This window comes from Mastacembelus armatus, chromosome 7 (assembly GCF_900324485.2).
Source record: "Mastacembelus armatus chromosome 7, fMasArm1.2, whole genome shotgun sequence".
Classification (NCBI taxonomy): domain Eukaryota; kingdom Metazoa; phylum Chordata; class Actinopteri; order Synbranchiformes; family Mastacembelidae; genus Mastacembelus; species Mastacembelus armatus.
In genome coordinates, this window is record NC_046639.1 from 25,407,681 (window position 1) to 25,434,894 (window position 27,214).

The 27,214-nt window shown below is 43.4% G+C and overlaps 1 protein-coding gene and 1 pseudogene across 1 annotated transcript in view; both read right to left on the reverse strand.

The window, feature by feature from the left end:
- Positions 1-1,723: 1,723 nt before the first annotated feature.
- On the reverse strand, positions 1,724-2,518 carry LOC113145900 (transcription factor HES-5-like; annotated as a pseudogene).
- Positions 2,519-6,145: 3,627 nt separating this feature from the next.
- ubr4 (ubiquitin protein ligase E3 component n-recognin 4) overlaps positions 6,146-27,214 on the reverse strand; it is a 42,926-nt gene continuing 21,857 nt past the window's right edge. Inside the window, 60 exon segments of the mRNA XM_026333616.1 lie at positions 6,146-7,171; positions 7,367-7,529; positions 7,784-7,874; positions 8,086-8,310; positions 8,445-8,518; positions 8,520-8,640; positions 8,733-8,858; positions 8,969-9,111; positions 9,401-9,514; positions 9,660-9,878; positions 10,055-10,154; positions 10,251-10,424; positions 10,584-10,774; positions 10,861-10,977; positions 11,089-11,196; positions 11,396-11,523; positions 11,664-11,751; positions 11,859-11,939; positions 12,100-12,297; positions 12,398-12,519; positions 12,720-12,893; positions 13,083-13,164; positions 13,309-13,450; positions 13,572-13,681; positions 13,773-13,933; positions 14,049-14,178; positions 14,423-14,550; positions 14,934-15,018; positions 15,096-15,186; positions 15,797-16,146; positions 16,239-16,367; positions 16,634-16,759; positions 16,947-17,085; positions 17,175-17,414; positions 17,549-17,742; positions 17,872-17,959; positions 18,046-18,131; positions 18,317-18,461; positions 18,705-18,873; positions 19,051-19,293; positions 19,401-19,479; positions 19,688-19,915; positions 20,005-20,154; positions 20,247-20,456; positions 20,571-20,684; positions 20,758-20,962; positions 21,211-21,379; positions 21,626-21,763; positions 22,238-22,342; positions 22,438-22,615; positions 22,823-22,953; positions 23,224-23,335; positions 23,943-24,064; positions 24,159-24,290; positions 24,526-24,700; positions 25,047-25,181; positions 25,281-25,344; positions 26,211-26,427; positions 26,603-26,819; positions 27,013-27,176. Of these exon segments, the coding sequence (XP_026189401.1) occupies positions 7,107-7,171; positions 7,367-7,529; positions 7,784-7,874; positions 8,086-8,310; positions 8,445-8,518; positions 8,520-8,640; positions 8,733-8,858; positions 8,969-9,111; positions 9,401-9,514; positions 9,660-9,878; positions 10,055-10,154; positions 10,251-10,424; positions 10,584-10,774; positions 10,861-10,977; positions 11,089-11,196; positions 11,396-11,523; positions 11,664-11,751; positions 11,859-11,939; positions 12,100-12,297; positions 12,398-12,519; positions 12,720-12,893; positions 13,083-13,164; positions 13,309-13,450; positions 13,572-13,681; positions 13,773-13,933; positions 14,049-14,178; positions 14,423-14,550; positions 14,934-15,018; positions 15,096-15,186; positions 15,797-16,146; positions 16,239-16,367; positions 16,634-16,759; positions 16,947-17,085; positions 17,175-17,414; positions 17,549-17,742; positions 17,872-17,959; positions 18,046-18,131; positions 18,317-18,461; positions 18,705-18,873; positions 19,051-19,293; positions 19,401-19,479; positions 19,688-19,915; positions 20,005-20,154; positions 20,247-20,456; positions 20,571-20,684; positions 20,758-20,962; positions 21,211-21,379; positions 21,626-21,763; positions 22,238-22,342; positions 22,438-22,615; positions 22,823-22,953; positions 23,224-23,335; positions 23,943-24,064; positions 24,159-24,290; positions 24,526-24,700; positions 25,047-25,181; positions 25,281-25,344; positions 26,211-26,427; positions 26,603-26,819; positions 27,013-27,176 (8,705 nt within the window). The 3' untranslated portion in view covers positions 6,146-7,106.

Sequence of the window (27,214 nt, forward strand, 5' to 3'; positions counted from 1 at the left end):
CAGAGCGGCTTCCCGTCAGCCATCTCTCTGTGAGTGTGCTATCTCCCGTTTCCCACACTCTGCGCCTATTCACCGTCCCTCAGGCAGGAACAATAGAAGTGTGTCTTGTTACACATCACATTAGCTACGGTGTTTGATCCCCTGCTGAAGGGGGAGGAGAGGCCGCTTCAGCCAGACCATCTGGCCTGGCCAGCTAGACCCTGAGAAAGTCCCAGGCATGCCACATTCTCCACAACTTCTGCACCCACAAATAGTTGTGAAAGACTTTTGTGGCACTTGGGACATGATTCAAAGACCAGACAGCATACCACAGCCACCACAACAGAGGCTGGACATATGACATGCTGGGGTGTCTCCAGAGCCCCTGTTTTGTTTTCTCACACCTGTGCTCCAGTAAGATAAGATAATGTTAATGGTCCCTGTGGGAATTACTGGAGCAAGTAAAACATAGACACAATTCTTTTTAAATTCAAGTATATTTTTGAACATGCAACAAAAATCAGGCCCCTGAGACGAATGACACAAAAAGACAAAGGAATCAGTGTCAAAACAGTCACATTCATGACTGATTAGAAGGATTATCATTTTATATCTAAACACCTTTAACGGACTGACTTAATATTCAGATGGACCAGCCCTGTGATTATATATTGTTATGTTGTCCACACGTATCAGTTGTGTTTTACAGACGTGTATCAGTGAATAAAGCTCCAGTAGATAAAATGGGGGAGAACATGAGGAGTAATATAAATGTTCTTCATGTCTCAGTTGTGTTGTCTCAAATTAGAGATTCTTAGCTAATCCCTAAACGATGGCACAGTGAACATGCAGAGTTAAATACACAGACCTGACAGACCTGCACAGTTTAGTGTTGACCAGGAGACAAACCCTGTTCACTTGACTGAGTTTAGTCCAGTTCCTAGTGGAGCCACTTCCTGCTCTCCTCTCATCAGACATTAGATTGTTAAATACCAACACTCAAGCTGCAGCTCTGATGTTCGACTTTTTGATGCAACTTTCTGCAAATCAGCACAAAACACCACACCGTTCATGTTTGAAAAACTTCATGTGAAGTTTCCGTTTATTTCGTTTATATTTCGATTTATTTTCAATGCAAACTTCTCGAGGAAGTAATTCAACAGAGTCTTGTAGCAAAGACGGACGTCAACACAAAATGCCTTTATGAAAGGGATCCATAAAAAAACAGAACAAATCTATCACAACTGAAGAGTGAACAGTTTCAGCCCTAACACTCCTTCAGACATTGGCCAGATAATGGTTACAAACAGCCATAATAAGGTAGAATCATAATAAGATTTACAGTGAAAGCGGATCCATAGGATCCAGGTATGGGATGTTGTTGAGCCATCAAGACCAAGCTGATGAAACGTGATGCTCAGTATCAGAACCAACAGTGGTTTAAACACATCAGTGAAATCATTTCAACCCAATGTGGGTTTTACAAGAAAGTCCAGTGATGTTTGAAACCAAACAAAATCTGTTTTCCCCACAGGGACAGTTCACACAGTCACAGAGTGATCACTCTAAATGAAATGCTATCGTGCGTGTACACATGGTGTACGTATTCAGTAAAACCTGAATCATTTCAGTCCTTGCAAAGGAGTAATGGCACATTGTGCCCACGTCGCACCACAAACACATCACTTCATAATCGCCCTCCTGCTGAAGCAAAAGGAAGCAGACTGCAGCGAGTCTTCAACTCTTTGTCCATGACGTTCACAGACGTAGTTCTTCTTCTCTTCCTGTGGAGCTGACGCTGCCTCCATCCTACCAGGGCCTCCACAGAGCGCAGCTGGTCTGGCTCACCCCTTTATTGGCGTGGACCTGATGCTGAGGAGAGCCAGGAGGGGAGAGGCTGCAGGGACTGTGGCTGGTTCTGCTGGACGCCTGCAGGCCCTGGAAGTGGTTTAGCAGGCGTCTGTGGGCCTGAGACTGGACCTCGCAGTGGGACAGGAAGCTGACAGCCTCCTGCACGCAGCGGGAGTAGCCGTCGCTGGCTGTCATTAGGCCAGAGGTCACGCCGGCCTGCTGCTGCTTCTGCTGCTGCTGCTTCTGCTGCTGCCAGCTTCTCAGATAGGACACGGCCATCTCCAGGATGTCTGCTTTCTCCTGCTTGGAGTCCGGCTGCTGCCTCAGGAACTCTGGACCCAGCAGGGACTTCAGCTGCTCGATGCTGGTGTTGATGCGGTCTCTGCGCAGTTTCTCCACCATGGGCTTTCTCAGCTGAAGGGAAGACAAACAAACCCATTTAGTTCACCTCAATATTAGAAGCTTTCCATATTGTATGAACTAATTTCAGCAAGAGAATAAGGTGAATGTATCAAAAGTGTGTCTACCTTATGAGCAGGAGTCAGGTGATCCTTGGAGTAGCTTGCTTGTCCAAAAACAGTGGGGGCCATAGCTGCAAAGTCAGAGTCCTGTTCGGTTTGAAGGGCCAGTTGGATCTGAGCTGCCTTCTCCTCTGCCCCGGCCTGTATTTATACGCCCAAATCTCCATATGAATGTGTGGGTCTTGGGCTTGTTGGAGTTTCTCACAGTCCCTTGGCCAATCAGAGCGCTGGGAAGGGCTTTGAGGAACGCGGGGCTGCCACATGCTCAATGAAGTGTTTATAGCCGTGGGGACAATGACTGTGTCTCTGGGGAGCAGGTGGAGGAATAGACTGAGAGAGAAAGAGCTGGGAGTGCAGGGGGTGGGCTGGGTGAGGGGGTTTAGTGTAGCTGGGAGACTGACCCAGTGCTTGTATTGATATGGGAAAGTGGTGACCCCAGAGGGAAGCATGCCGCTGTCTCATGTCATCTCCGCCGCCACGTAATTGCGCACAAAGTGCCTCCGCCACCAGGCACACGTGGGTGTTACAGAGGGCCAAGCATTAGAAAAGACTCTACATGCAGCCACTTCCACCAGCCTGACACGGCAGACTTCCCTCACGCAGCCGTGCAACAGTGGAGATGCCTCACAGGCCAAGAGAAGGAGAGATTCTCTGCAGGGTTAAAAACCCATCATTTATTTTTAAAGATGTTAATTTACAAGAACACACTATTTATTACCTGTGGGAATCAGAACAGTGTTGGTTCTTTCACAGGAGAGATTTTTGTATTTGTGTCCTAATTATCCAGAAATGTCTTGTTTGGATACAACATTGATTCAGTGACTCAAATAATGTTGTTGTGATAATGTGACTCAGACTGTTTTAGGATGTAATGTAATATAACATCAGTGAACTCTGAGACTGTTTATTTTTATTGTTAATGATGGACAGTACAGATTCACTTATTTATTACTTTATTACACAGCTCTTCATTCAGCTGGTTTGAAATGATCCAGTTTATTTCAAACCAGTTAGTTCTGAACTAAAAACCAAGAGAAATAATGGACTTTGCTTCTGAAGCTCAGTCACTTTGGCTGTAAACGTCCTAACAGGGTCCACACTTCCAGCACCTGTTCACACATCAGGCAAAGCTCCACGTACAGACAGCCACACTCTCATTCACTTTCCCTCCTACACACACACACACACACACACACACACACACACACACACACACAGCTGGCCGACCTGCCTGCCTCTGGCCACGTCTCAGTCACACACTCCCTTCCTGCCTGTGTGAAACGTGGGAGCCGCTGTGGGTCCAGGCTTCCCACACTTCAGTGTTAATGACACTGAGGCTGCCTGCACAAAGGAAGTGTGCCCCGTCGAACAAAGATTGAGTGACCAACCCCCCTCTCCCTTCTCCCTCCCAACACACACACACACACCCAGGAAGACGGGACTGTCAACAGAGCTTCCAGGCACACCATCTGGACTGATCGGACTCTATTGTCAGCCAATCAAGCATGGGAGACGCTCACCGTGAGAACTGGAGAGGCTGAAATAGAGACAGAAAGTTAAATAAAAAGAGTGTGTGTGTGTGTGTGTGTGTGTGTGTGTGTGAAGGGTGGGAAGATTTTAAAGTTTGTAAGGAAAAACTTGAAATGTTCATATGTTGTGTGAGATAAACAGTAAAAGTGGAAAAAGTGAATCTAATCCAAACTCTAAGGCTATCACAGGAACAAACGCAATATTTATATATTTAGGAATACAACAAGTAGAAATAGCGTCACAAACCTAATCTCAAGTTGTGATGAGTTTACTTTGCTTTTTACAGAAACAACTTCTAAATTTAGTCAAATATAACAGTGGGGGCTCAGGTGCCACGATGTTCAGGCCTGGACTTAACTTCTCTCTCCACCGTGGTGTTAAATAGAGAGACTCAGGCAGATGTTTTCCCTCGGTGTTCTCACCACATATCATTCCCCATCGAAACAGCTACGTGCACATCAGCTGAGTGACAAAGGGCCAGAGAAGGGCCCCTCCCACCGGGTTGTTGGGATTGAGGCCATTGCGCCCCATGAATTCAACTAATTCATTCACATCCTATTGTCTGAACGCTGCCCCGCGATTGGCCGAACACTGTGAGAAACAGCGTCACATTAAATTGATGGGAAAGTTGACATCAGTATATAAAGGGTGGAGGGCTTTATGGGGGAAGTCATAACCTTCTCAAACCCAACAGAACCCTGGACCGGCAGACACCAGCTGATGCACCATGAAGGATCAGCACGCAGTGTAAGCTCTGACTGAACTGAAAACTGAATTTTGCTCATCCTCATGAATGGGTTTTCTTTCGAAGCCATTCTAGGGTCAGGGATGTTTGCTGGTGACTGACACATCAGTATCAGTACTGACAGAAAGATTTGACTCTTTGGTGTAGATGTTCAAAACGTTCAGGTTTTATGAGGCCAAAGTTTGAGACACACACATCTGAGGTATGTCCAGTTCCATTTTCAGAAATGCGCCAAACAGTTTTTCTGGGGATTATTCTTTATTCGTATTTCCAAACTGACCAAACTTAAACCCGTTGCCTCCTTTGTTCATCCATCAACCTGATGTTGCTCTTTTCTCCTCAGCAGGTGTAAGATGATGATTTTGGAGAGAAGATGCACCGACAGAGCAGCGAGGCTCCTCACGACCCTGGAGAGTCAACTCAACACCGGAGACATGTGGGACAAGACAGTTTCCTTCTTCACAGTGAAGAGAGCCCTGATTTTCCATAACGGCTACACCAAATCCTCCAGGGAAGCCATGAGGCTGTTCCCCTCACCCGCTGAGGACGTGGCCCCGCTGTGCTGCCAGTAAGAAGCTGACACACGTATAAACACTCCATGAAGTGGGATAGAACACGGGGGACTGTGTAAATATCTGACCATAATGGTACTATGTCAAGAAGAACCTCCACAGAGATGGAATAAATGTAAAGTTTTTCTGTTTTAAAATGTTTTTGTTTGGGTGTTTTCACTCAATAAGTGCAAAGACAGAGAAGATGTGTGTTATATATATATACGACCATCAACACCGTGACCTTTGTGGCCTTTCAATGGGCCTTAAAATGTGCATCGTCTGCCTTAAGCCTGGGTGCTCCTTGGAACTGGTCACTGAGTTGATGTTTTGTTCTATTTCCTTGTATAAAAGGAGAAATGTTTATGCCTATGCATACTGTATTTGTAAATGTTTTTACAACATTGTTCTTTTTAGTTTTCCTGTGTCACTGAAAGCTGTAAGTGAAATGTGCAATATGTACTTTCTTATGCAAAATGAAAATAAACTGTTTGCGTCACTCCCTGTGTTAGAAATGGTTATTTCCCAACATCAGTGCCAAAAGCGAACTTTGCCCTGTTGATTGTTTTGCTCACAGTGAAAACTGTGAACAATGGTTTGAAGGATAGCGCCCTCTGGTGGTCTCTGTGTAGTGAAACCTCAAGATCTACACAGCAAAACCTTTATTCTCTGGATTCTGGTCTCAGGAGCACAGAGGAAAGTTTCTGTTGAAATTGTTGGGACAATAACACACAGACTAACTTCAGCAGGCAAAAGCAGACATTCAGCAGCAGCAGGGAAGAGGCAAGTTAACAATAAACTCTGAAGTACACGCCATGCATTCATCTCTCTGAGCACAAGGACATGGTTTGACCTGTCTTAGTTTAACTGTGTGTGTTAGACCAAACTCTAAATGAAAGAGCACAGAGACCAGAGAAACTAGAAAAATGCTTCAAACCGAACAACAAAGACAATAAAAGAAAAGTGTGTTTAAGGATATAATGTATATCTGTTTTATTATTGATTCAGAAAGGTCTGATATTTCAACAGGTGGAATCGTTCACAAATCCAAAGTTCACTTTGTCACCAAGGCATATTTTTATGGAAAAAATAAAACAAACTTTTATTCTGTTCTTTTCCTCATTTTGCTTCTGAGGTTGATAAAATAAACCTTACACATACACACTAAATCAAAAACCCATCACTCCAATTCCAGTTAGAACCTACATGAAGACCAAACAGCAAAACCCCGAAGAAGAAAGGACAGGTTAGCTTGTAACCATGTGACGCTGAAACCTTCCGCCATTTTAAAAAGCCCTGACCAAAGACAAACTTAAACCAAACAAACAAAAAAAGGAAGAGATAAAATCAAAGACCACTCACAGGATGCGATGGGTGAAATCCCCAAACATTTTTAGTTACCTTACACTGCACCTCAACATCGGGGGCGAGGGGGGGGTCTGAAAAGCCAAAAACAACTATGTCCACCCTAAAACAGAATTCACGAGTTATTCCCATCCGCCTAATTTTTAACATGAATAATTAAGACTCTCTCGGTTGGCAAAGCTTCAGGGTTGTTGGCGGTAACAGTCGTGAACCAGAAAACACACAAAACGCCTCTGGTTTAATGATCGAAGTGATCTGAGACAGACGGGCTGCCGTACAATTCTGTTTTAGCGTGTTCCCCCCACCCTTTAACAACATCGTGTTAAAAGTTACAGATTTGCCAAAAGTGAATGTTTTTTTTTTCAGACTACACATAGATTCTGCTTAAAGTTAATTTGAAGATGTCACATGGGGGAGGGAGGTGAGTGGGAAGCATGGTGTGTACTGCGTGTGTGTGTCAGTGTGTAAAAAGAGAAACTTATTTTTATTATTATTTTTTCAGTTGGTAGGTGTCTTCACGTTATTTGCAGGGCTGTTGTGTGTTGGAGGGTTGTGGGTTGAACATCAGGGCAAAGAGTTCAGCAAATCCTGCAGGAAGAGGTCTGGGTCCATGATTTCAGAGAGGAGACCTGGGGAAAAAAAAAACCAAACAAAAAACATAGGACATCAAGTTTCACTGTCACCACAAGAATTTAAATCCAAATGTCGACCAGTCATAAATGAAACCTCCAGGATTTTGTATGTTGGTCCTAAATTCCCAAATTCTATCAGAGCTGGACAATAATCTGAAGAACCTGTGATGATGCGTGCGCATGTATACTGACCCACAACGTCAAAAAACTCTGACAAGGACTCAGCGGGCATGAGTTCATCCTGGAAGGTCCTGAGCACTCGCTCCGACGCCTCGTAGATGGGCATGTCGTTGTGACGCACATATTCTGCCAGCGAGAAGGACCAGCCCCCCTCTGTGTTGCTGGTGGGAACTTTCTGTGTGGCCAAAAAGCAGCGAAGGAAAAGGCATTGACAGTTAATGTAGGTTCGCTCTGAAGGTTACGTCATATGTTAAGATCCACCTGACAACACAGCAGGACTGTTAAAGGAAGGACATCTCTTCACAACCATCTTGACTCTAAATACTGAAGTTAGATTTGTCTTAGTGGGTTTCTACTGTACTGTTGGTAGAGACACGTGTGTTTGTGGCATCAACACGCTCAGCAGTGTTTAAATGTTGGCACATTTACCCTGAACATGTCGTAGACAAGATCCACCAGGCCCCAGAAGAGCAGAGGCGAGCGATAGACTGCATATTCCTTTGGTACTTTGTCTGTCAGCCTGACAGGAAGAGAAGATGAAGACAGGAGCTTATTTTAAGATAAACTGTCATTTGAGATGAACATACACATCATTATTTGACATTGGCCCATTTCAAACTTGTTCCAGTCTGAAGGGATCTGACTAAAATATTAGCAAAGCTGCTGCATCATCCCTGCAGTGGTTGTAAAACCGAGAGGGAGGGAAAAACGAAAAAGATGAAGAGTCATACTTGTTGGTGCAGACTGCTGAGACCTTGCGAGCGTGTGCTGTGACCAGGAGTCTTCGTAGGAAGTATATACGTGAACTCCTCCAGCGCTCGGGCGGCAAGATGTGCATGGCCAGGATGGTGTAGTAGTGCGGTCCCTCAACATCGCACGAGCTCTCCACCCATTTCTCACATGGCTGCTCCTGGAAACTCTGCAAGTTCTTCTCCTCCCGGGACGTAGCCCTCGTACTGACGGGGAAAGTGAGTTGAGGGTGGGAAATACACAAGACACGTTCTAAGGTCTAATAAAGTGACTTCTGATGGGTGAGTCAGTGGTGCTGCCTGAACGTCTGAGGACTAACTTTACATCACAAAGTACATACGTGTTGAGGACGTAGAGCACAGTGTGGATGATGTAAGGGATGAGGTGGATGTTGCTCTCTCGGCCTCCCCCCCCCTGTGTCTACGCTGAACGACTGTTCGGTGGCGAAGCGTAGGAACAGCAGTTTGGTGTCATGGATGTTGAGTTGGTACGTGGGCTCCCGCTGGCCTGTACACTCCTGCAGATATGTGTTATGCCTGGGTGGCAGAAACAAATCCGGTTATGAATGATCTACCGAGTACTTTATGGAGTGAACTTTCGCCGTCTGTGTGCCGGGGTATGACTTTACCTTGCTAAGCAAGTAGCAAAAGCTGATTCTGGCACATGTGGCCCCCACACAGGAAGCAGCCCATTGCACTTGGTGTTGGCGTTCTGAAGAGCAGCACTCTCCCACTCCTCTCGCCCACGTGCCAGCCTAACCCGAGGAGAGGGAGAAACAAAAAGCTCACGTCACACTGAACCAAAGCGATGGCAGAGAACTTTGGAAGGACTCTAAACAACAGGAGAAGAAGTGCTTGGTGCTACCTGACAGCGGCCAGATGACAGTCATAGTGGACTATGTTAAAGTGCGACACAGTGCTGTAGCCCTGCTGCTTGCGAGGCTTGTTCTCAAAGTCCTCCAAGGCAACACGCTTCGTGAATGTGTAAATACCCAGGACTTTGGTTGGCTAGAAGAAGAAACAGACAAGGACTGAAGTGTTAATGGAAATCACCACAGTTAGATTCAGTACGTAGCTCAAATATTATATAACTATTCATTTTTATATGACTTGCTACAATTACTGTCACTACGCTGATACTCAAAACTATTTAATGCAAATTAGAAAGTACAGCAACATTTTTCACTAACATCTACAACAAAGTCAGCAGCTTCAAACAAAAATGTCGATGTGTAACTGTATTATTTGGTTATTGTATTTTTAACCAGACATTACTCATAGTCCTGTGTTACTGTACCTGGAACTTGTAACCTTCTCTACAGATACAACAGGTCAAGCCTGGCTCCTCTATCAACTCCTCCATTTGCTTCAGCAGCGACGTCTTTGTCACCACTTGACCTTTCTCATTGGTCTGAAAGGCAAAAACACACACGTGTAAAACACACATTAAACCAAAGTTAGCAACAACTCAACACTGAGCTGTGTTCATGAAGTAAGTCAGGTAAAGATAATATTTCAACAAAAGTGGGGCAAATAAAAGAGAAGAGGAAGCGCACCGTCATGCCCAGTGTTCCCAAGGCCTTCTGTCTCATAGCCATCGCCATACGCTTCTTCTCAGCTCTGGTCTCCCTGCGGGCCGCTTCAATCTTCAGGTTGACGTCACTGTGCTCCCTCAGTGCCTCCAGCAGGTTCTCTGCCAGGGTGCCGATACCTTCGTCACTGGATACCTGCTCCAGCTTGTGCAAGTTGGTTATTGAATCGGTGCCTATCAGCACCTGGACGAGAGAGAAGAAGACATTCAGGCATGTTGCAAATTTAACGTTGATGCTGAGTTTGCAATGTGGGTCAAACATTTTAAAGATTCATAATGTGACTATTCTTCCATATGTGGGAAGTGTCTTTCACTGTTTGCACTAGCTCTGGTAAGTTTTTACTTGAAAGTATTTGGTACCTGAGTGGGGGGATGCTGGGTAGCCAAACCACGAAGCAGTCTAAGAATGAAGGGTAGAGCTGGTCTGGAGAGGAACTTCTTCCAGACATCTGCATCCAGACTATTAAGAGGTCATCACAAGAACAAAATGGTTTAAAGCAACCAAGCTCATATATTTAATTCTATCTTTAGGCTGTTGAAACTGTGAGAGACCTACTTCTTGGCGTTTGGGATATGTTTCTTCATGTAGTCCAGTGCACTCTGTGTGATTCCCTTCTGGAGAATAAGATCTTTCAGCTGATGCCCATTGCTATTATTTTTGATTCCAGCAGCGATTTTACAGAAGCAATCCAAAAACACTTTGTCATCTGCACTATGCTCCTCATCGTACCTTAGACAACAAAGAAAATCATCAGTTTTACTTAGATGTCAACAACGTCAATAGCCAGACACTCTGGAAAAATATGGTGCTGTGAAATGATCATCCTGATTCGCTTGACTATGTAACAACTTTGTGCTCATGTGTAGGTGCGAGCTAAGTGATGCCCACTTGTCGAAGCTGCAACATGGTTTGAAGCGTTCCACCAAGATCCTCATCTTCTCCAGTTCACCAAAGGACAGGTACGGGATGATGCGCAGCAGACCCTGCAGCACGCTGGGGTTGGAACGGACAAACGGGGTGTTGATCTGGTCTAACAACATGACCAGCTGATCTTTGTCTCCGGTCAGCAGCAGGTTTCCCTGTGAAAGACAAACCGGCCCCCGTTTAAATCAAAGCCAGGCTTCGGTAATAACGACAAAGATCTGAATGTGGTTTAGACTCTTACCTTGTCCTCAGAGATCTCTGCATTGGCTTCGTCCAGAATGATCTCCATGATGCTCAGAACCTGCTCTGCTATGGAGGCTCCACCACTGTCCTTACTCTCCTGCTCTGCCACTAAAGCCTGAAAAGAATAGAAGAGCAAAGCTGAGTTTTCTACAACACACGTCACAGAAATTGTATCACTGAAGCTCAGTCATGACTGCACTGCAGTTTGAATCTTCCCATCACTCACCAGGTTTAGAGTTCCCAGCATCACGTTCAGTGTGTTCATCTCTGGTCTGACCAGCTGTTGCCTGTTAATCTTCACCTTCACACAGTAACTGAACAACTTCAGCAAAACCTGAGAGGAAGACAGATGCTCACTGTTCAACGCTGCTGTTCTTACAGAAAGTGTAAGACAATGTTTTTCTAAATAAATTAAGTTCATTTAAAACTGGGGGGGAAAAAAAACATTTATTTATTGTCATTATTTATAGCCAGGATAGAGTGAAGATCAGAGTGTCAGTAAGAGGGTTGTTGAGAGGAAAACGTTGACTTACAGTGAGCAGATGTCTTCCTTGTTTAAAATCTTTGATTCCAGACAGTCTGTTGAGCATACACTCCAGCCCTCCACACTGCGCCATGACTCCTGCCATCTTGTACACCTCCTCATCATCTTCCTCCTCATCTGTAAAAGACCACAATCAAATACTTTTCTTAGTTTTTGTACATAAAAGTCTAGAGGCTATGGTGGGTTCAGCACTACAGAGCTGACAGATTAAGACACGTGCATGATTGAGTATGAACCAAAGCCACAGTCAATCTAACCTGTGGTCGAGTCCAACGACTCTATGAACTCTTCAGTGGCATCTCCCAGGAGCCCCCGCATTCGATAGATGATTCTCATCGGTTCACCCTTGAAAAGGAAAGTCAGCAAGTTGATTAACTGCACTGCTATTTAGAGAACTGTGAGCATTTAATAACAATCTACTGATTATTCATCCACTTAGCTGGGAATCTCACCTCATTAGTAGGACACCACACCTTCTTGTAGACCTCTGCCACTGACAGATCCAGGCTAATGATTTTATTGTTTACCAGAAGCTAGGGAGAACAGACAGAACGGAGAGAGAGAACAAATATGTTTTTTTTAATGCATATTATTGTACAGTTCCACAAAAAACAGAAGAGTCTGATAAAAGTCAGCATCAAAACAAGAATCTGTAAAACTGAAAAGGAAAATTTGAATAAGATGCGTCTTTACCTCCATGCCACTGTCATCTTCAAGAAGCGCCACCAGGTCGCAGTCTTGGCAGATCTTGTTCTTGATGTCCCTCATTAGAGGCCCGATGCCCGGCTCATTACTGCTGTAGGGGTTTCCTGGCATGCGTCCCTGCAGGAAGTCCTCCTGCTGGGGATCCTTCTCCAGGGTCACGAAGAACTCTGTCACCTCGTTCTCCTCCTAGAAAAAAAGTTCCAGATGAAGACAAATTCATAGCTACTCTTGAATTTGAGCGTAGGACTTTCTGAAGCTGAAATACACCAGTGAGAAGGTAACTCACAGGATAGATGATGCTGCACAGTCTCTCGAAAATGAACACGGGCGTCCTGTAGTCATCCAGGCTGTACCGTTTCGCAGTCTCTATGCACACTGCCATGAAGGCTTTGGTTTCAGACTCGGTACCTACGAACAGTTTGAGATTTACAATTCTGAGGTTTTAAACACATTTGCCCTTTATCTCTCAAGCTAATGGTGGATTAATCCTTCTACAGAAAGCAGAAACTGAGTTTTCATTTATGCTGTTCTGACATGAACAAAAATTAAATTAAAATTTTCAAAGCTATTTAATCTACTTCTGTCTCCTGAACGTGAGTCATGCAGACCTGTCGTCATGTCCTCCAGCATCTCCAGCAGCATGTCCTGAGTCTCGTCGATGAGCTTGGTGCGCTGCACCACCAGCTTCCTCAGACACAGATAGCCGTTGAGCACAGTGCCGACCAACCTGCTTTTGAAATGCCGCTTAATGGATTCCACCTCAACGAAAGATGAGAGTAATCCTGCAGGGGAGCCAGACATCATTTCGATGAGCAAAGACAATAAAACCACATTCAGTTATAACAGGTTTAAATCACTTACGCTGTTCATTTGTTCGAGTTGATCTTCTGTATCATTTATTCTATAACGATGCTGAAAGTCTCACCTAATCCCTAAACTGCATAGTCAGATAAAAACACACACTAGCATACCAGTCAAGCTCTTGAGAGCGTAGCCTTGCTGCAGGTCTGTGCTCAGTGTAGCCTCCTCCAGAGCCAGCAGATTGGCTATTTCCTGAACACAGAATTGAAAGATTTAGTTTTACTGCCAATGACATGTTAACACATATATCAGTTTAGACATCAGGCATTTGAAATCCACTACGCATGAAAAGCACAAAAGCACAGTGTCAGATTTCTTTGTAACTTAGAGCATTACCTTTGTAATCAGGTTTCCAATGTAGGGCAGGACGCCGCGTGCAGCCAGGTAAACCTTCCAGTGTGTTGGCTTGATTAGCTTCTGGTACAGACCCAGGTACTCCACTGCACACTCCCCAGCCACACTCAGCTCATCCAGATAACTGGCAGAAACACACAGCAAAGGAGTCATTTTACGCTGTGTAATCTAACAAAAACCGATCTGAAGTTGTTCAGTAATATGAACTGATAATGACGAGTGATTTTTCTGTTTAAGGCTCATACCTGGTGAGCAGATCCAGGACCTGTTGCTTGCGGCTGGGGATTGTGGTAAGGGCCTCGACAATAGTGCAAGCTGCCTGTCTGGCTGCCTGAGTGGCAGGTGTGAAAAGAACCTGCAATAAAATACAACTTCAGTTAACAACTTTACTTTTAGAAGCCACATGAATTAGTGTGGAAAATAAAACACATTTTTAACACTTTTACCTGTCGCAGCCAGTTGTTGTGGCTCAGCTTGAGCAAGCGAGGAAAAAGGCCTTCACCTTTTCTGGACCTCATGAACTGCTTCCACTTCCATACATACTTCTCTAGCAGATACTGCTTCCTTAACTCAGCCTTCCCCTGAGGCTTTGACACAGTCTCCTGGCCTGTGGTTTTAAAAGAAAAACTTAGTGAAAAGCAAGTCATCTTGAGTTTTTATTATTTCACTGTAAAACAACGAAAGAAGGATAAATGCTGTGTATCTGTTCAGGGGGCACGTACATCTTGCTGGGAGACACTTTTTCCAGGCCTCATAAGATGCCTTGGGGTCCTTTTTTAGCCAGAGTTGTGCCTGGGCGTGGATTTCATTACTGTAGGGCCTGACTGTGGTCAGGGACTCAATAGCAGCATCCTTTAAACATTTAAACATGTGTAAGTTAACATGATAAAACCATGTGGAGACAGACTATGCATATTAAACACATTAGTAAATACATGGGTATTTAATGGTTCTTCATTGAGATGTCAGCATACAAAAGACAAACTGACATTACACTCTTTGGTCCTAATGGGTCAATAATCCTTGAACCTGAACCTCCTAAAACCCAAACTACACCACTGGCACCTAAAACCCTGTAAAGGCACAGTGGATTTACCTTGTTCTTCTTGCTGGTGGGAGCAGGGGGCTTGATCAGCTTTTGAAGGATTCTCAGGCACATGAGAGTGATGTTCTCCACCACCACAGGGGTCTTGATATTCACTGACATGAGGAACAGACTGAGAGCTGTGTGAACGAAAAAGAAAAACATTTTTAGATGCAGAGGTCAGCTGTGATGAGTGATCTTAGGATTGGTTGGTTCAATAGAATTTGAATTTTATAATCCCTGATTGATAAATCTGGTCATTTTAATATTAGTTAGGCTGAATGTTGCTCTCAACCAGTCTCACAATCAGACTGTTTATGATGTACTGCATAATGATACAGACTTATTGAAATAGATAAATATTGTAGACAAACCACAGATACAAGAAAGCACAAGAGAATAGAACTTAACGTAAAAGTAAGAAAGTCAGCAAGGAAAATCTGAAAATGTCACTCAGGCTTATATTGTAATAAGAGTTTAAAAATACAGCATTTTCCAGCTCAGGTTAGAAAATCAGGCTCACCACATCGTAGCCGTAACTCCCAGCATCCTCCCTCTTTTGAAATGGAGTCTGTTAGCAGCAGCATTTCATACTGCAGATTACTGACCTGTTGGAAAACACAGTTGAACTTTACAATCAAAAACATACTTCTTTTAATAATAATCATAATGTTACATTACATACCAGGTCAGGGTTGGCCCAGTGACCTTTGAGGGCAGCCGACACCTTGGCAATGATAAGATCATTCATCTGCTGAGTAGCTTCTGGATGATCTCTGAAGCAGGAAAAGACCAAAGAATCATCACTTCAATTCACCGTGTTTACACAGAGAGTAAAAAGCAAAAACACCAGCTGTAAATCAAACACCTTGCAAACACCTGCTGCTTTTGCCACAGCGGACCATGTGATACTGATCCAAAGGTTAGAGGACTTCCCATCTTGAAGACAGGAAGTACTTTGTTGAAATTGGTAACTGTGTCTCAGACCAAATGGCCTTGACATGTGGGGTCCCCCAAGGGTCCATGTTGGGACCCCTTTTGTTCAATCTTTACATGTTTCCTTTAGGAAACAGCATGTGTATAAGTCTAGGTAAATTTCTTATTCTATTTAAAAGCTATATTTCATTTTAATTCTTGCTTTTGTACTTTAAACTTTTCTTTTATTTCTGTAAAGCACTTTAAATTACTCTGTGTATGAACTGTGCTATATAAATAAACTTGCTTTGCAAGAGCATCAGTGCTTACACTGAATCAGATTAACAAGTTTGAACTGAATCCAAGAGTGGTAGTGTTGTAAACTATGCTTCAGGTGGAAGTCGTGGATCAGACAACTTCAACTCAACTCCTATACATAGCTGCAACTAAATGTGTGAAGAAGGGATATACCTGGTCAGGAGACATACAAGCTGGCGCACCTCCTCCCTCATCGCTGCTGTACCTCGCCGCAAGTTATATTCAAATAGCTCCCGGATGAGACCCTGGAGGACCAGGATCTGTCGGAGTGCTGGGTTGGTAGCCAGGGCACGGAGCAGAGTGATACAGTGACCTGTGACAGCTGAGGCACAGCCATAGCATTTGGTTGAGGAGGTGTGGCCGCAGCCCAGCACAGAGAGGGCACGGTACTGACTGGCGGTGAAGGTGGGCTGGTGGCTGCTGCTGCTTCGAGATGACTTTGTCGCAGCTTCTCTCTGCTGCAGATCATACTCCAGGAGCTCTTTACGAGATGCAAGCACTTTCTGTGAACAAATAAAATAAGGAAGAGTTATATCTATAAAAAAAAAAAGAAAAAAAAAAAAGACAACCATTACAACCAAATTTTTCCTCTTACCTGTATAATCTTGGAGAGCTCATCAAACGACGTCTTGCAGTCTCCGCTGTACTCTTGAGCCAGCTGCTGAATGTACCTGTTCACATTAGCAGAAGATGTGCCAAGTCCAGCACCTGCTCCAGTGTCATCCTGAGGGCAACAGAAATAAAATGAGAAAATAAGATCAGGGCTGAAGCTGTGGACATTCAAAAATCTGATTTTTTAAAGATTTTACTTTCTACTGTGGTGCCTTAAAACAACATTTCACAAAAAAAAAAAAAAAAAATATTACTACCAATGTGCCGATATCCTCAGTTAACCATAATAGCCTAACAGAGATTAACATTTGCCTGAAAAATGTTCTTACAAGAATAATCACATAGATATCCCTGATATTTATATATTGGCAGACTGACCTGTGGTTTCTCTGGTGCTGCCTCATTGACTTTGGACAAGAGGCTCTCTAACTGGGGCCGATGCCCCATCAGCTGATGGTAGACCCGGTCAGCTTTGTCCAGTAGGGTGTTGATGTTGGTCACGGCCTACAATATAACACAAACACAGATTAGGGGGAGGAGGAGTGAAGAGAAATGTGTTGCAAAATTCATTTAGGGCAAATTAAGTCGCCCACTTTTTTTCAGTGTAAAATGGGGACAATGTCATCTATACAATCTGAATACAGTCTCTTCCTTTTCACTACTCTGTCTTTCCCAAAAAGTGACTGCTTACCTTTTTCCTGTCTTCCTCATTCTCAATGGGATCCACAGCACAGCACGGTTTAGCATAGAGCATAAAATCAAATCTGGCGTATTTGCAGAAACCACAGGCATTGCACAGGAAGGGGTCTTTTTCATCGTAGTTGATAGACCTGATAACAGACAAACAGCAAGTTAAAATACATTCAACTTCAGTGTACCCAATTAACTTTTCTTAACTGCAGAGAAACGCCCTCCTCACCTGCACTTGTGGCATTGATAGACATTCTCGCCACAGTTGCCACACACCCCAGGGTTGGCAGGCACAGAGGCACTGCAGCGTGGACACTGCAGGGTCTCGGTGGAGGCCTGGTAGTTCTCGTAAAAATCTGAGAACTCAATCATCAGGTTGGATGCAACAATGGGTAAGGGGAGGTCTATTTTAACCTCCGTTTGTCCTGGTGTCAGCTGAACTTTCTTGGCTTTGTGCCACCGAGCAGGCCTAAAAATACACAGCAAAGTGAAGTGTTTTGATGTGATACAGCCACTGAGTGACCTCTATATCTTAAAACACCATAATAAACATAATCATCGTGGAAACTACTGCAAATGTCGGTGAGAAAGAAAGAAACATACTTGTTCTTTAGCTCCACAATAGCCTGGACAGTACGGTTGTTGTAGTAGAGGTTGATGGTGCGGACCATTTTGGTCCGTTTCAGGTCACCGATCTTCACTGTGACTTTGCTGATGGTGTGGCTGCCTATGAGCTTGACAACTTGCTGTGTGGTGGTGTAGCGGGTGTCCACTTTGATAGACGACAGCTTTATATTCTGAAAGACGAACAGCAGTGACAGAAAACATTAACAGTGCACACCAACATGTGCATGAATGTACTGGGATGCTGTAAGATACATTCCTTGTGTACTTTTTGGTTAGAGATTGTGTTGCACTGCACATACCGAGAAGGGAACCTCTGGATTGTTGCAAACCAAGCAGGGGTCACTCTCCAGATAAAAGCCATCAAACTCCACTAAACCTGACAGAGTGCTGCAGGAGGGAACAGAAATGAATATAGCTTTCTATTTGAAACTGCATTCTCCTTGCAGTAAGATAACATGAATGGGTTGGCTTACTTGTAAATGTTAGAGTTAGGATGATTTGTCAGGATATGGTTCTGTGCTCTTAGAATTTCCACAGCTTTCTGGGAATATTCCTTCAGCTGAAACAGGCAAGAGAATAAAAATTTTAAGTATTACCATAAAACTGTTGGGTTTTTCTGAATGCTGAAACTAAAGAACTCTGATTAATTATGATGGATATAGTATAGTAAAAGAATTCCAAAGTTTGATGTCTATGATCTGATTTCCGAACAATAGTTACACTAAAGAGGGCTTCAAAACAAACCTTTTTCTCTGTCTGAGGAGTTTTGAGTGAGAAGTATCCAAGCAGGTCAACAAACTGTGCAGCTTTGCGGCCATATGCAGGGAGCTCAGGCCATATGGCCCAAGTCAGCTCCAGTAGCAGCTCCTGCTGGGATTTACTGGAATTTCTACAGAGAGTTACATATGTCAGCCTCAGTCAGTCTCATTATTCACAGTTTAATATCTTAGTTATGCTTCTGTTCACATTCCACTGTTTACAAATGAATTCCATTAATTTTGTTCATGGGTGCTAGGTTTTGTAGAATGATTAGTCTACGGGTCACACCTTAAACCAAGCTCTGTGTAGCCCAGCAGTAGCATGATAAGTTAAGACTAAACAAAGCTGTCTGTGAAATGTGTTTAACCAGTACCTGTAGATATGAAGTGCCAAGCAGTGAGCTTGCCAGCGGACAGCAGAAGAGTTCGACTCCAGCAGGAAGCAGCGTAAGAACTGGATGAGTGTCTCCTTGTCTGCAAACTTGTTAAGCTGACTGACCAGAGCCATACACAGCTGATCCTCCTGGCTACCAACACCATCACCTGTGGGACATCCACAAAGATAAAACACAGTCAGGAGATTCTATCATGTATTGTACTGTCCATTATAGGATCGATTAGGTTCACTGGATGGTTTAAGTCTATTTCTGCAGCCTGTGTGTGCCATTTAAACAAGCAGCGCTATTAAAAAGTATGAGAGAGTCTGTGTAGTAGAATCACCCTCTTTGTCTTTCTCCTTGTCCTCTTTTTTGCTCTTTTTGCTGGAGGACTTGCTTTGAGATGACTGAGAAGTTCCTGTCTGTGCAGCACCACTGGAGCCTCCTCCAGAGAAGGATGAAGAGGCGGAGGAGGAGCTCGCCAGCACCTTACTGCCACACAGGGCACAGGACAGCAGCTGCAGAAGTACTGGGGAGACACCTTCATCCACCAGGAAGCTGACCTGGAGCAGGAAGTACAACACAGCTAGATAGGGAAGGGAACACAGAAGAGAAAAGACAGACAAGGAGTATTAACAATACTGGCCTTAAAGGTTTGTTCCCAGTTACAAAACATGATCTGAAACCACCTACAGTCATCCTTCATGCAGAACTTCTGCCAGTTTATCGTCCTCTGAGTGGCAATTTCAGCACAAGCTTTCAGATGCTCCATCTGAAACATAAGAAGCCAAACAGAACAAGAAGTTACAAAGATTCTTAGTCCTTTCAGTAGAAGTGTAACACTGCAGGACAATGATATTGAGTACAAAATTAAAATACAATATTAGCAAATAATTGGCAAAAGATGATTATGGGGTATAGGCACAGAACGTGTCTCAGTGTCTGCACGAGTTGTCTTAATCACTGTTCAGGACACTCACCAGGTTGATGAGGGTGTCGTACTGTAGTGCTGAGCCAGATGTGGCTGTGACCACACCGGCCCGGAGGAAGATGCCCTGCTCCTCCAGGAGCTTTTTGATACTGCGCACATGGGAGTCAAGAGTGTGCAGATCACGCAGTTGACGATACTTTTCCTTGGAGCCGCAGATAAACAGCAGTAACTTTCTGACTTGCCTCCTGACGAATGGAGTCTGCTGGATCATCAAGTACTGAGGAGAAAAGGAAGAGAAAATTCAGGGCTGTGTTTATTTTTCTGTGCGAACATAGTTGTGTAGAAAAGGAAAAATCACCAGCTTACTTCAGACAGATAGTAGAACCAGGAATGGTCAAAGACCGGAGGTGGGATACGTGGGTTGGTGTCAGCTATCTTCTTGATCTGGTATGGCAGCCGCAGGACCATTTCAGTCAACAGTTGAGAGTAGGCTTCAAACACATCAGCAGCATGTCCCTGACACCAGGAACAACACAGTGAGTTCATATACATAAACTTACATGGAAATATGTCTTTTTTTTTTTTTTTTATTTTCTGTTATCTCATACCTTGACATATTGGCGAAGAAAGAAGGGGCTCATGTCCGGAGGGGAGGAGGCCGTGTGTGGGCGGAGGAGCTGGCTGGTGGTCACGGGCTCTTCTTCACCCTGTTGGCTCTTCCAGAACTCCAGGAGCGACTTGAGCACATGGAGGCAGTAGTCGATGGCACCCAGGCTGAGCAAGGCAGTCGCTGTGGCGTTGGAAATTAAGGAGGATGACTGGAAGAGAGAAAGAAGGGGCAACATGCAGCTGTTAAGATTCTAAAGTCCAATCAACTACAAGAGTTCTCACTTTTATATGAATTAACCGCATGAAGAAAAGAAAGCACATACCTCAGAAGAAGATTTGGAGCCAGATTTGGTTCGAGACATGAAGACGCTGAGCAGCCTCATTATGACCAAGTGAACTTCATTCATGGAGCTACGCTCATTCTTCTTGGACACATCCTGCAGAGGAGTAACATGGATTCAGTAAAAATGACACATTTAGCCTGGTTCATCATAAAGAGACCACGGTTACCTTCTTGTGCATGCCAAGCTCTGCAATGAGCTGTGCAAGTAGCTCATCCAAGGCGCCCTTATCCTTTTCATCCTCGCCATCCAGGTCAGAGGTCAACATGAGGATAACCTGCATGTAAGGGATGGCTTGGACTCCACCCACATTGTGGAGCTGTGAAAGGTGCTGTAGCAAGCGCTCTAGCAGCATGAGACGAACCATGTGCAGCCTGATGACAAAAATATAATAAAATAACATACATACTTAAAAAACAATCTTAATGTGACATTTTTCATAATACTCTGCTGCACTGCAGAAACAAAGTCAATTCTAGGTCTCTTTTCTTTCCATGGCCATTCTGGTACTCATGGTAGAGATGGTCTCTTAACATTTAGAAAGGCAACTACTGGTAGTGAGTTGAAACTTGAATCTTGCTACATAAACCTAAACTCTTTGTTTTGCATTTGGGAATCTGACCTGTTGCTTGTGTGGATGTCTCCCTCGGTCTCGCCTTCTCCCTCTGAGCCTTCACCTTCCTGCTGGGCTGTGGTGGTGCTGATGGCTCCGGTGCTGGAACTCACACTGCCTGGACCTGCAGGATGACCCTCCACCGCTGTGTCCCCATACGCACTGCTGCGCCCAGACACTGTACACAGGCATGCACCAATGTAATTAGGCAAACTAAAAGGCAGTGAAGTGTAACTTAACGAATTATTATAAAATGAAAAAGTAAGATGTGCTTTCCCAAAAAAATAAAAAAATAACACTTCATGATATGGTTTCATAATCGGTTCAAAATCTACCTAGAAACACATATATACTAAATGCTCTATGATTTATATGTATATACATAATACAGTCAGAATTTGTTCTTGTTTCTGAAATCACCCACCACTGTGCTCTCCAGCTACAGAGTCGATTGCAGAACCTCCACTCTCTGAGCCCACACTGCCTCCATGCTCAGCTGGGGAGGTCCGCAGTGTGGAGCCATCAGTAGCAGCTGTGCTGCCCTCATCATCTGATGCTGGGGCTGAAATCATAGCAATAGCTGTAACAGCAAATACACCACGGTCATCTGGCCAGGATACATGATATTAGTGTATACTTGTACACAAACAATACAAAAAAAAAAAAAGCATGCAGTACAGTCAGTACATGTGTACATACACTGTATTTCATCCTCACATTAACAGCTGTTAAACCTATCGTGGACATTGTCACATTTAATGGCTAACTGGGTCCTGACTAGGTATTGTACAGCCATTTGAAAAACTGACAGGAAAAAAAAAATCTGTTTTAATTTCAAAATGATCAATTAAAACCTCAAGCTGTGTGTCAGATTAGGTTAATGAGTTTTAAGTTGGGATATTCATGGTCAGACAACAAACGGTGAGATCTGGAGGAATTTAAACAATATTTGTCTCACGTTAAGCAACTAAGACCCTGCAGCTATAAAAAGTAAGTTCCTGTTGATCACATGCTGTGACGGAAATGGTCTTATTACCTGATGCAGTGGTGTCTGAAAGGGTGCCGGCGTCCAGGGAAGAAGAGCTTGGAGCCTGGCCAGACAGGCCAAGGCTCTGAAGGCCAAGGGCACTGCTGCTACTTCCTACAAGGAAATTATAACACAATTGATCTCCAAAATAATGTTTCACCTGCTGAAGACCTGAGGGACATGATAACCGGATAATGATGACAATGTACCTTGTTGATCCTGCTGGAGACTCAGGGCAATGGCCAGTTCTACCATAGTTTCATCATCTGCATCAGGAGGGATGTCCAGCATTGGGGGGAAACCCTCGGCTCCAGCCAGCAGAGCCTCCAGGGGAGAAGGATTTCCATTGTTGACATTTTCTGCTGTCTCCAGGACCATGGACTCAGACTAAGGAGACAGAAAAACAAAGATGTGCTATTCATTTCTTTAACATTAATCATAAGCTTGTAGCTAACATTTACTCTGATGAGCTAAAACATGACTGTAACAGTGGTCTGTGGCTACACAGATCCATTCAAAGAGGGGTGTAATGTCATGTGACCCCACAAAAACTGCATGTGACTTGGCCACAGAGGAAACTGCCTCCTTGCTCACCACCATTTCAAAGTCACCGTGGTCCACTTCATTGTGCTCCTGACTCTCCTGTCTACTCTCTTCTCCTCCAGTCAGCACTGATGACTGCATTTTGTCATCCGCATCATCATCGTCGTCATCGTCCTTGTCTCCTAGAAGAAAACAATCAACACATTTTAAACAACTGAATCGAACTGCGATCACACAAGGTCCCACGTGGGTTTAAACTCTTTAAGCATGCAGTTTGTTTTACTACACAGAACCAACACTGAAGCATTACTAATGCATTGTAATCCCAAACCCAAAGAATTCCAAAGTTTGACTACACAAATTATTACCCACACAACTGCCTGCTAATATTGAAGATTCAAACACATCTAGATCCATACAGTGTACATACAGAAGCTTTGTATAAAACTTACCCATGGGCGTATTGGAGCGTGGGGGAGATGGAAGAGTCACATGTCGGCGTTTGTTTCTTGGCCGAAGTACTCTGATCAACGCCTGCTTGCAGGCAAAGCTCACAGATGTGTCCTGAAATTGGTTGAAATGCAGAACAGTTACCTGTCTACAGTACCTTCATCTAGAGCAATCCATGAAACACTTCAAGATTCAAAGCATTTATTGTCATACGCACAGTAAAGAAAGCATATTTCCCTGTACAATGAAATTCTTTCTTTGCTATCCAGAGTGAATGCCAAATAAAAGTAATAAGGTATAAACTTGATAAATTCTATGTAAAGGCAAATATAACAATAAAGAAATAGAAATATAGGGTATGTACAACTGCAGTGCAAGGTAAGTGTGCAATATTGGCTTATGTGCAAAGTAGAGTAGAACTATGGTAATGATAAATTACCAGCAGACATTCTTAATATTACTGATTTTGATTATTATTACATTAAGTAGTATTCATACATTGTCAAATCCTGATTTAAGTCATTTAAACTAATCATCCTGAACATAAATACCGTCTGCATTAACAAAGCATGAATAAGATGGTATTATTATTATTATTATTAGAGTATTACACCGGCAGCAGCAATGAACTTAAAGTGTCTTATGATGATATCGAATTTATATCAAGGCTCATTCTCAAGCTGTGTAAGATTCCAGTGAGCAACACAAGCACTGTACTTACAGGGCAAAGTAACATTTGCATGTAGATTTTGGAGGCTACATTGATGTAATCCAGTTCACATGTGCAGTAGGCATGGATAATGTCTACCAAGGCATTTACTGTTGCTTCAACATGAGTCAGACCTTAAAAGCAGGAGGAGAAAATGATGGTCACAATGTTGGGATTGTCCTCACATTTCTCACACATTAATAAACATCTGGGCTCCAGTATACCTACCTGGCAGACATGCAGGTGCAAGAAAAGCATTTTTTGGTTTCAGGGCATGAAGCTTCCAAAAGTTATTCATCAGCTGCGTGATGAAATTGCAGCTTTCACCATCCACATGTTTTTGTCCATCTTCTGTCATTTCTGGGTTAAGACAAGAGGAACATGAACGCCTCTTCCTTGGCACTTTCAACTCATTTAACAAAGGCATCTTAACCAACAGAAGACTTCTTTCTAACAATGGTCAGATAAACATTGTCTCTAAATAATGAAATTGTGATTACACAGTGTTGTACTCTAAAGCACATCAAACATTTCCACAATAATTGCCTATTTGCTAGTCACGGCATCATTGTTAACCAGTAAAACAGCCTCTTACCAGAGTCGTGATGGAGTGACTTTGTGTCGGTGAAATGCACCAAATTGTTGGGTCTCATGATTGCGATCGAGCGGGCAGTGATCACAAGCCTCTGGAAGACGTCAGGGTCGAGCTCCCTACCCTCACGACTGCAGCTGTTCAGACACTGCACCGCGTTACTCAACAAGGACTGGTCCTGTGGAGAGGAAGCTGCATTAGTTTTTCATAAGTGAAGCAGAGGATGATCACAACATTTAAACACCTACTACTTAGTGTTAAATGTACCTAAGTGTATAGAATTTATTAACTAATATAATTAACATACTTTTGAGGGAATGGTTTCTAAAGAAACCACCAAGCCATTTATACATTTAATAGAATAACTGTTGATGAATGTAAAAGTCACATTGAACTGCTCAAAGTAAATATTAGTGGCTTGCGATGCTACTGAGAAACTATTCAAATGATTTTGCATGACACCTCAAATCACGCATATAGAAAAAGCCACAATTTTAGTCCAACACGTGACATTTTTTTTTAACCTTATGGTTATGGTAGGCAGTCCGACTGGTATGCAGGCTTGCAAGAAGTCCCTTGGTCTGCTGCTGCACACCTGCCGGGGTTGGCATGGACAGGAGTAGAGTGGCCAACTCCAGCGCAGCAACCTTGTTCTTCTCCTACACACAATTAGAGAAATGCCGTCAATCAATGTGCTTTAGACACAAGCAACTATAGTGTGTTATTACTTTTAAAGGCGACAAATACAATTTGCTAACCTTTTCAGTCAATGAACCTACTGCGAAGCAGCTTTCCAAAGCCTCAAGAGAGCTGAGCACCAACCTAAAGTTAAATAAAGAGATCAACATTGCAAACTGGATGTTTTCCCCATCAACCCACCAAACAAACAGAAAAAGTAGCAAATGTCAACCTGCTGCAAAACACCACTGCATACAAGAATAAAAGCTGTATTTTTTTTTTTTTGCTGTTTTTGTGGAAATGGTGCATGTTATGTTCACAGTGTCAGGCATGGATACACAAACTGCCATGCATGCACAAAACCATACAAACAAGCAGAGAAAGGGCAATTACTAACCGGTCCAATGTTGATAAGGACTCAGTTTCACAACTTTTTATTGTATTTTTGGGAGCAAAAGAAAAAGAACAAAAAAAGTGTGAGGATCACAGAAAGAAACACATGAAAATAAATGATTCAGTTGAACAAAAGAGAAGCATGCAAGAACAGATGACATCACAGTAGCCATGCACTGATAACTGTAAAAAGAACTGAACGCCTATTGTTAAACTTCAGGCTCGTCCCACAACAATTCGTGCTACATTGTCAGCCTCATGAAAAGTAAAGATACACTTAGAGCGCTGATATGAATAAAATTTATATTCTATATTCCTATAATCACATCTTTATATATTGCAATGCAATAAATGTTTATACATAAAATAAATAAGGAATATTTCTGGCTAATTATGAAAAACTTTGAAATCATATGATCTCAGAGACCATATGACGTAAAATGACAGAATGTGACCCGTAGATAAAAGACTGTTTAAACTGGGCCATTAAAAGGCCAAACAAATTGTAACACTACAATATCAGATCACGACCGTGGTTAACTGTCCTAAAACAGACAAAGGTGTAAATGCCAACAGCTTGTGTTAAACGTCTAAAACTTGAAGCGGAAAGTCCATACCTCTCCAGGGCACTGCCACTGGTGGTGGTTGGGGTGGCTATGTCTCCATCTGATGAACCGTTGCCCTGGTTCAGATTGGGACTGCAGACATTGTTAACTGAAGCGGAGGTGAAGTCCTCTGGTGGATCCTCAGGCCAGCCAAACTGCTCTTTGGTTTTACCATAGATTTTGATTGAATCAAGCATGGTGACTCCAGCCGGGTCGACGGATGCTCCAACTATAAAATGAAGAGGAAGATTGAACTGCATCAGAAGAGTAAACAGCTTACAGCTCTGACCAAGTTAAAGAAAGGCAGAGGCAGTATCCACATAAAAGGATAGCAACAGACTCCATAAAAATATTTACTTAACACCTATTCAGAAACTATCACCAATGCAGACTCTTGCTCTTACTAAAGATGGACAGCTTCTTGTCAGCCTGCAGGGCTTCCTCTCTGGTGAAGGGAAAGTCAAACCAGCGGGCTCTCGTCAGGTTTATCTGCATGGTGCGGCCAAAGACCTCCACGTAGGACGGAGCTCTCTCAATTGCCTGAGTGCCAACCTGAACTCGCATGCCCGTCATCACCATTGAACTGTTGTTGTTGACCGCTTCCACCGTAAATCCCCCAGGCTAGGAGGAGATAATCAAAATCTTGAATCATTTTTACTCACTCACTCACTCAATAAATCAATTTAATTTTATTGGAAGTAGTGTAAAAGAAACATGCATGGAGACTATGGCATTTCATGTATGGAAATTTGTATATTAAATAAAGCAGGGTAGCCTTTCCAAATACAGAATAATCTTGTTGAAATGTCCCTACCTTTGTGTTGGCCACATACATGCCAGTAGAGTTGAGCCTGTGTTTGATCTGCTGGCCATTGTAGACCTGCAGCAAGTCATTCCCACCAAACTCAACCTCTGTCAGCTGCTGGTTGTGCTCAAAGAAGTCCACTGGGAATGTGACCTGACTTGAAGTCCGGGTGGCTAAAAAACAAAATCATTGCATTGTAATTTGAATGTAG